The sequence below is a fragment of the Thermobia domestica genome, chromosome 8 (assembly GCF_964235325.1).
Source record: "Thermobia domestica chromosome 8, izTheDome1.hap1.1, whole genome shotgun sequence".
NCBI lineage: Eukaryota > Metazoa > Arthropoda > Insecta > Zygentoma > Lepismatidae > Thermobia > Thermobia domestica.
In genome coordinates, this window is record NC_137461.1 from 6917182 (window position 1) to 6926642 (window position 9461).

At 34.6% G+C, this 9461-nt stretch overlaps 1 protein-coding gene across 3 annotated transcripts in view; it reads left to right on the forward strand.

Annotated features, from left to right (window-relative positions):
* The window catches only part of LOC145692668 (centromere protein V-like), an 86655-nt gene extending 83823 nt beyond the window's left edge, over nucleotides 1-2832 (forward strand). For all 3 annotated transcript variants that reach the window (XM_081768042.1, XM_081768041.1, XM_081768043.1), the window contains exon 4: nucleotides 1399-2832. In XM_081768042.1, coding sequence (XP_081624168.1) covers nucleotides 1399-1526 — 128 coding nt within the window. In that variant the 3' untranslated portion in view covers nucleotides 1527-2832. The remainder of the gene's footprint in view (nucleotides 1-1398) is intronic.
* Nucleotides 2833-9461: the final 6629 nt, after the last annotated feature.

Sequence of the window (9461 nt, forward strand, 5' to 3'; positions counted from 1 at the left end):
AACGTGTGATTCCGAAAGAAGCATTTGTGCACCCAGGTTGGTCTATACTTTTTGTCTTAACTTTGTATCAAAAATCACCTCCCAAACTTTGTCGATGTTGTTTTGAAACACCCTGTATATATCTACAAGTTACTTAGAGTTTGCAGGTGTAGTATTTTTATGTTATAATCAGACTTAGTGCATTTATTATGCATTTACATACCGGTAACTATAAATAAACAAATAAAGGAAAATGAATACAGTGGGGCAACTATCAACAATTATGTCGAATTATGAAAGTGTAAAAAAATTATTGGACGAAGATGGGTCGTTGTTGAAGTGCTAGAAGGTGGTGAAATAATAAAGAGAAATATATATTTTTCCTTCGACTGCCATCTCTGAACCTACGTTCACGATCTCCTGTCCTACTCAAAAGATACAAACCATTTTCTATCTATTATTCATCCCACCACCGAATCCATACCTTACACCAATATTTCATTCATCTGTCACCTCAGCGCACTAAGAAACTTTCTAAATTTAAGCTCTGTACTTGAAAAATCTCATCACCTGTGGCGTATTTAGGGGGGCTATCGGGCTTGAGCTCCCCCGAAATAAATTTGTTAGTTTTTCGCATTTCAAATGAAAATGAAATGAAATCTTTAAGTATTACGTCCCACAGTTATGCCGGTTAGGCTAAAGGATACGGTGATTATGAGAAATGAATGAAATGGTGGAATGAAGAAAGTGGGAGGAAACGGGAGAATCCCGAGAAAACCCACAAGCACGGTGTTTGTCCACCACAAAGTCCACACGGCGCGAGCTGGGATCGAAACAGGGACCCCCAAGTACCGGAAGTGAACGCTCTACCAGTGAGCCACGACGCCCCCTTTTCGCATTCCAGGTACAACAATAATCGTTCTTGCCATTTCTAAGAATTTCACTGGCTTTCCATTTTCTTATGCTCTTTGTTCAGCAATAATACCGTATTTGTCAAATTTCATTCCATGTAAGAACTGCGCTCTTTTTTCTTTCTTTCGTCCATTCTAGGCCTACTCTTCTGTTTCTTTTTCTTAGTTGTTACTTTCTTTCGTTTCTGGGGAGTGCTGTCAAGCACAATATGGTGGGACAGGTTCTTCCAATTTCTAGTTCATAGAGTAGAGAACGTTTGATATGATGAAGATAGGGGCTCCTGCAGTTGATATTACGCATTGTAGAATTAACGCATGCGTCAGCCTCCAGACGTCTTGAAACATATGATTCGTTCTAATTATACTAGATTAAGATTAATCTCAGAAAAGACTATCCAACAATAATCATGAATTAAAAAATGTACGAAATATTTAGTTATTGTTAGCAATTTCAGCTAAATTATTATTTAAGATAACATTTATTTTCTATATTTAATTTCTTCAACAGCCATTGTTGCAAGCTGCATTGATTCATCAACAATTAAGAAAGTTCAAACAATGAAATTCGATGGAAAGAATTGGGAAGAGGCGATGAAGAAGAACCCAAAAGTTGCTGAAATGTCAAAAATAAAATAGTTTTGTGAAAGGTATTATAATTTAAGCAGTGGTGCCCACCCCCCTCATGTCCATGACGCACCCCCCCCTCAATTGCCTATCCGTAGGTGTTCCTCCATGAAAAAAAATCTTTTCGATTAATTTTTACAACCTCTCAAGCATATTTATATAGATTTTAACCCCCCCCAAATATTTCAATGACGCAGTTTGCGTCATAGCCCCCCCCTTGTGGGCACCCCTGATTTAAGTTCAGTAAATTGAATTTTAAATGAGTTCATGGACGCCTACGAGAGGAAAAAAACACTGAATAAGATTAATTTAATAACGTAACACGAATATTAGCGAAGGAGTATTTAAATAAAATTATTCTCAAATGTTTGTTCAAGGTGATATTCTTTTACCTTTACCAAAATAATGGTTAACCTTTAAAAATTTGAAGTCAATCTAATTACAGAATTGTACAGGGTGCGGCACGTAAAACCGGCCCGTAAAGTGAACACATAAAATGAAATGTAATGTATTGAATATGATTAACTACAACACATAAATGAAATGTAATGTATTGAATATGACTACTCACCTTCACAGCAGCCTTCATAGCAGGTGATGAAAGTGTCCTCCGCCCACTTCAACACACATGTGAGCACGATTGAGGAGATTCATATATACCCTTGTCAGTTCTTGTGTTGTAATGCTATTAGTGACATCCTGGATCCTGGTCTTGAGTTCTTCAATTGTGTGTGGATTTGTTTCGTATACTCTTCTCTTTAACAGTCCCCATAAGTAAAAGTCACACGTGGACAATGGCAACCCTTCAACAATGGCAACACGCTCGGGTATTGAATACGGCATTATCACACACTGACACTCACCCGGCTTAACACAACGAGGCCTTTTTCTCAACTGGTTTCGACAAGTTTCACTGGCTGCGGCTGCACGTGACTGCTACAGGTCACGTAAGTCGACCCGACCTCGACACGCCATCTCTTGGTAGGAAGGTAGATTATTTAAGTGTTGCCAAAAACACAATATACCAGAATATTACGACGGGCCGGTTTTACGTGCCGCACCCTGTATTTACCATATTCATCGACATCTATATGACAAATGATACATATCATATACAGGACAATTACCACAAAAAAAAATCTGACGATGAAGATGTTATGCTTGCACAAGCGGAACCTGCTGTTTATTACATAGGGAATATGTAAAGAATTGTTTTCTTGTAGTTGTAATAACTAAATTTTATGTATTATAGAGCAATGTAAAATTATGTATAATAATTGATTTTTTTAAAATAAAAGATAAATCGAATGTCATGTATTTTATTTTAATTACCGATATAGTGGCAATGCAAATCATTATTTTTATCTGACCCATTGCAGGTGCTACATACGAGGGGCGTCCAATATGTTATCTACCTAGAGAGGAAGGAATGCAGACAGGCTCACCTGGTCATCACTGTTTTTCTATGTAACCCCCATGGAAATGTATGCCCCGTGTCGTCACTTTGTGGGCAGCGAAGAAATCTCAGAGAAAAAGTAGTCTTTGTCATGGCCTGCAAACCACTGGGAAACAGCCTGTTGGATCTCGTTGTCCGACGAAAAACGTTATTCCCCCAGGTGTTTCTTCAGATCTTGGAAGAGGAAATGGTCACTAGTAAGAAAGTTGATGGTCGAGCAGTGCTCCAACTTCTACAAATCCCTTGTTAGTGGAATCATACAATCATTCGCTACTCGGCGTAACACAAATACTTTAAAGGGGGTTGTCACGTTAGAAGAACTTGTAGCTGCCATTAAAAAAAAAAATCTTGAAACCCTACCATATTTCACCGTGTACACATAGTCTTGAAAGGGTCATAAAACTTTCTTGCAAGTTGTTGAACGATGTACAATTTTCTGGGACGTCTTGCTTGCTATCGCCCTCCTGCTGACTTAAAAGAAAAAACAGTTTCGCCGCTTCCGAAACAACGGATTCTTTTGGAAAGGGAGGGGAAGTGCGCCAAAATACACATTTTTAATGAGGAGGTTCACTGTTTGTCCACTAGAGTGCAGTGCTGCATGTGTGGAGAAACCTTCCTTGCTTTCAAGAAGTTGTAACAAGTAGAGAGAAACAGAAAGATCGGGTTGCAAGTTTTTATATATTTTTTTTATGACAGCTGCAAGATTCATTTAACGTGGTAATGTGGCTTTACTCGCGGCCACTGCGTTCTTCCGACTGACCTCAAATTGCGCAGCGGGGTTCCCCACAACAGCCTTAGCTTGTGTATGACGCGTCGTCACGCTCCGCCCCTCCCTTCCTGTTTAGGTAGATAACTAATTGGACGCTCCTCGTACGTTGCAAAGAATGCATAAGCACAAAAGAAAAATATAGCAACTTGCATAAAATGCAAACGAGGTATTGTAATTGCAACACACGTGTCTACACAAAACATAAACCCAGAAAATTACGTAGTATTAATTCACACGATTTATGAAACATCTAGACCTACTATAGGATGACTAAACGTCCCGGTTTTAACGGAATTATCTCATTTCTCAGAAATTGTCCGTTACTTCAAGAAAAGTGCAAAAGGAATGGAAAATGTCTTTTGTAAAAAATAACAATAATAATCGTTCTGTTTTTGGCTTGTCGTTACGTAATATAATTACAAAGTGTCATTTTAAACATATTTTTTGTATGGTCTTCTACTGTTTCTTAAAGGGAAGATTCAACCCTTCTACAAGAAATTTAGTTATTACAAAGAATATGACATTCAAGTGACAATCGTTGCACTTAATTTTGGTTCCTGTTCATTGGAAACAATAATGTGAAAATTAAAATTGGAATATGGTTAAATAAATAAAAAAAATATAGTTGTTTCGATTCTCTAAACTTATCTTCCTCACTGGTACCGTATGAGTAAAAGCAAAACAAAACCTAGTGTTTGTCAAGTGTCCTGTTTTCTCTGATCCCCGCTTTATCTGCTAAATCTCCCCTACTGTAATTTCGTTTGTTTCTCAGTATTCAAATATTCACTTTATCTTATTTTCTCAATAGCTTGAAACAGCGCCGTAACTTAAGTTTTTTCTGGAGGGCAACATTAATACGCATATTTGGGCCCTTAGAAAAGTTGTTTTTCTAATTCTTGGGCCCCCTCTTTTCATCTTTCTTTTACTCTTTATGCCCTCCCGCATGGCAAGCTCTGCGGGACCCTTAGTTACGCCCCTGTGCCCATTCCACACATGACAAATTAACTAAGAGCATAATATTGACAAATCTCAATGCCATACGAATAAATATTATTTCTAAGCCCCTTAATAGTAGACATTTTTTTTTTTTTTTACTGAAATGGCCCCATGACTCATATTTGTTTTATTTAAGAGCCTGCCTTACTAAAAATAATACGAAATTTACCATTTTTCTTTTGCTTGTTTATTCATCAGTGAAAGGAGATAATGAAATGCAAGTCACCACAATCATAGATAATGCTATTCTACAATAGAAAATAAGAATCTGAAGAATGTTCAGTGTTGCCATCCATAGAAATTACAGTGTTGCCAGAGAAACAATTTCCCTAAAATCTAAGTTAAGTCAGCGAGTAGAGAAACAAACTCAACTGCATTTGGTTACGTATCATATTGTTTTGGTTTCCTGTAAACTACTTTTTAAATAATAGTTGTATTTAGTTTGTAATAAACAAAATAGTTTTAACATACAGTTATTAAAACTAAATAATAATGTTAATTAAAAAGTAGTTCACAAGAAACCAAAACAACATGATACGGAATCAAATGCAGTTGAATTCATTCCTCTACTTGCTGTCTTAACTTAGATTTTAGGGAAATTGTTTTTTCTGGCAACACTGTAATTTCTATGGATTGCAACACTGAACATTCTTCAGGTTCATATTTTCTGTTGTAGAATGGCATTATCTATGATTGTGGTGACTTGCATTTCATTATCTCCTTTCACTGTCTAACCCCATCTCTCGTGTCATCTCCATAGCAACGATTTCAGAAGAAACCATAGGAAATATTAACCGTGTGTTGAATAAGGCGGACACTTTATCGAAGAAAAGAGAAATAAAAACATTCCAAAGAAATTGAAATGTCTTTAAAATGAGATGACATGAGTATGGCCGTTAGACTAGGAAAGGAAGAAAGGAAAAGAAAGAAGAAAAGAAGATAAAAGAAAAGAGAAGAAAGAAACAGTATCTAACTTGTCCACATAAAAGAATAACCCTGAGAGAAAACATTAAAAAAAGTAACTCTGCAATTTAAATTATTTCACTATTTCCCTTTTTTTTTAACCAGTCATCATTTCAACAATTACTCCATCTTCTTCTGTGCTATACAGCACTGAATATATGTATATATCTAGATCATATTTAGAGGAGTAATAATATGATATTACTTCATAATCTCGATTGATACTGTTTTCAGTGCGTGCCTAAGCTGGGTATTGATTTTACTCATATATATTCATTCACTATTAAAATATTCTTTATCACCAAATAGGAGTTAATCCACACCATCACATCAACCTAACATGTAAAAATACACACATAACATAAAATCTTACTAAACTACCATTAGTTGCTAGGATGCATTCGTCTACAAATTATAGGAAATAAAGAAACATTTTTCCAGCTGGAAGTTTTATTTACATTTAATAATTTGACATATTCAAATAAAAAAAAATTATTAAACTCCGAAATAAACACATTAATATTTTCCAAAATGGAAATACCTCCGTCCACAACGGAAGTAAACAGGGAAATGGTTTTAGCAGTATTTCACATAAAATTGCCGTATCAAATGGTTTTCAAAACAGTTAGTGGTTAAACAAAAAAAAATCTTTTATGGCTTTACTAGACAAAGAAAGTTTCATGAAATTTTTAAATAACATTGAGTAAAATTGCACAAAAAAAAATAGCACAAAATTTCTGAACTTTAATTCTCAGGAAAGTGTTCCATCGCATTAAATATGTTGAAGTTTTCCATATTCTTCCAAAGTTATTGCAGAACAATGTATATATCTTTAGGTCAACTATTTGCAAAGAAGATGGTGTATTTATGAATAAAATTTAGTAAATCACAGTTCCTGTAAATTATTAATTCCTTGCCACTACTTGTTTCACTGTAATTTGGGCATACTTAAATTCAAGGTGATTCATAATCTATATATCTTCTTAGTACATTATTCCTGTCTATCCAAATTAATATAGTAATTTATTTCCGAACTTTATTTTGATTCCGGCATATTGGGATATCTGCGTTAACCTGTCACTATTTGCACTTCCAGAATAAATTGGATGTGATTTCGCACTATGGCAACTCCAAATGAATAACTAGGGAAACACTGTTCTATAAAGATGAACGCACTAAATTGACGTAAATTAAACTTTCAATTTGGGTGTTGGAGTTTTCTTTTGGAATGGAATGATTATTACGGATTCTTCACTGATTACGAAAATTTTCATAGCTCCTGAAGGTACTCTCGCCCATACAGAGAAATCATATACAAAAATATGGACTTTACATGGCAACATCGAATATAAATGTTAATATTTTAATTTTCCATCAATTGATTTCGAATAGAGGTTAAAATTTTGCAACATAGATAATTTCAGAAAATGTCGTCAGTATACCCATCGCTGATTAAGTGAGACGACGCAGAAAATTGAAATTGAGGTGCAAATAAGCAATTTACAAAATATTTTCTTATTTAATTAAATAGAAGTCTTAAACATAGGTATTACGATATGAAAACAAAATTTCTAATAATTACATTCAACAACAGCTGTACAGTCTCGGTCTAGTGAAAGGGTATATTGAGTTAGTTACAAAATATTATAGTAAGAGCTGGTAAATTCGCAATAACAGAAGCTTGTATATCTATACAACAGTATTCTCGTATGGACGATAAATATTAAAATTTAAAAATAATACATAAAATAAAAAAAAATACTTCCACAAATATCCAACCCAAGGTTGTTTTTTTTAATCAATAAACAGCTTTTCTTACTCATCCAGGTATATTTACAAAATAAAAAAAAATCATGTTAATTGCGTACGCAGGTGATTAATATTCCTCCTTATTGGTGATTAGCTAGGCCTAGCTGATGTTAAGGATACTATTTTGCTATAACTGGCAGAAATATAATCTGTGGAACCACTATGAATATCGGATTTCAGGTATATTTAATGGAGACTAATTTCTCAGCAATATGGAAACGACTTCCAAGATCATGAACCTATTTCGGAACCAAAATCCCAGAACTTCAGTTATAAGTCCCCTTAAATGAAATATATATTGGTAACATGTCTGTTAGAGATGTCTCTATTATAAATATTAAAAAAAAAGTACTTATATCAAGGAATATACAAATGGCAAAAAAAAAAAAATCTAGTTCGAGGAAAGAGAGAAGAAAGAAAAAAAAATCAAAGAGCGAACATCGAATGCCTCCAAGCCGATAAAATATCAAGTAACATTAAAATTTATCCTTTCCCCATTCCAAATAACGCTAGCTTCTTAGATTTTGAATAATCGACGTCTTGGAGTCATCGTTGATCAGAGATACAAGGAAAAGAACCGAAGTAGCAAATGAAAAACCGAACAATTTTTTTTTGGTCGTCGAAGATGATAAAATTGCAACCATTTGTTGACTTAAACCGAAACAATTTAACATAAACCCCAAAACGTACGGTCCTCACAATACAGACCGATTTACTATCCTGAAACCCGCTAGAAGTCTGTGACCAAGCAGAGATACGAAGGAGGACTACCGTTAGAAAGTTCCCCCTTAGTACCTGCGCCCTAGTTATTCCGTCTCCGCTAGACGACCTTCAGAATTAGAATTTACAATAAAATTTCTATATAACAAACAATCTTCGTTACCACCAAAAGTCGGTTAAAAGCAAAGGAGACAATAGAAGGGAAAATTGTCAAAAAAAATCCCGTTCAATAAAAATGTAAGTAAATAAATAATATGATCAAAAGATGAACTAAGTAAATATATTCTTTTTCTCTAAATCATCATCATTATCAATTCTTCATCCCGACATTTGACATTAGATTAGCATTATTGTCAAAACAGTCAGAATGTCAGCCGGCTTCAATAAGAGATAAATTACATGTCCGGAGGAAAGCTTGGAAAATAAATCGGATAGTTATAGTACAAGTCCATCGGTGATGTAAAATAATGTTAAACTGTCCCACTGTGAGCTCACACACATGTCCCCCACATCACGACATCGCTCTGCCCCGAAGGAACCATGACAAATGCCATGAAGTATATAAGGAGATGAAAACTTCTCACATGAAAACAAAGTAGGAAGAAAGTGCTTAATTCGTATATTAAAAAAAAACTTATGGAACAAAAAAAAAAACTGGAAAATACCGAAATAAAAAAAATCTATAGGATGTGTTAACCTGTATTACTTTTTCCTCACCGAATCTTCTTCGTTATTGGAAATATTATAAAAATATAGTATAATAACATTACAAAATAATATGCGTACGTATTAGGAAGTTTCGCAAGATATCAATACGCATCGATATTATGATACTATTCGCCTTCACTTCCACACCGAAGTGCGACTAAATTCCACTCCACCCAATCTTATGAATTAGCTTTCCGAAATTATAATATTTGACGATAGGTCTGGGAAACTCCGATCGCATTCACACACTCACTCACTTAATCTAGTGGCCTGTCATATGTATATTCATTACTGGGCTTATATTTTTATATGTTGGGTTCCTATTATATTCATAATATTCATAATCACAAATCAACATATCTATATTCTCAAGTACTAGTCACTACGGAACACCACCCAATTTACAAAATAGCCCATAGACTCGATAATCCTATACTATAATATGCTTTTATAAATATATATATATATATGCCACTATTTGTATCGTAATAAAGGTTGTCATATGTAAACAATACCACCGGGGTAT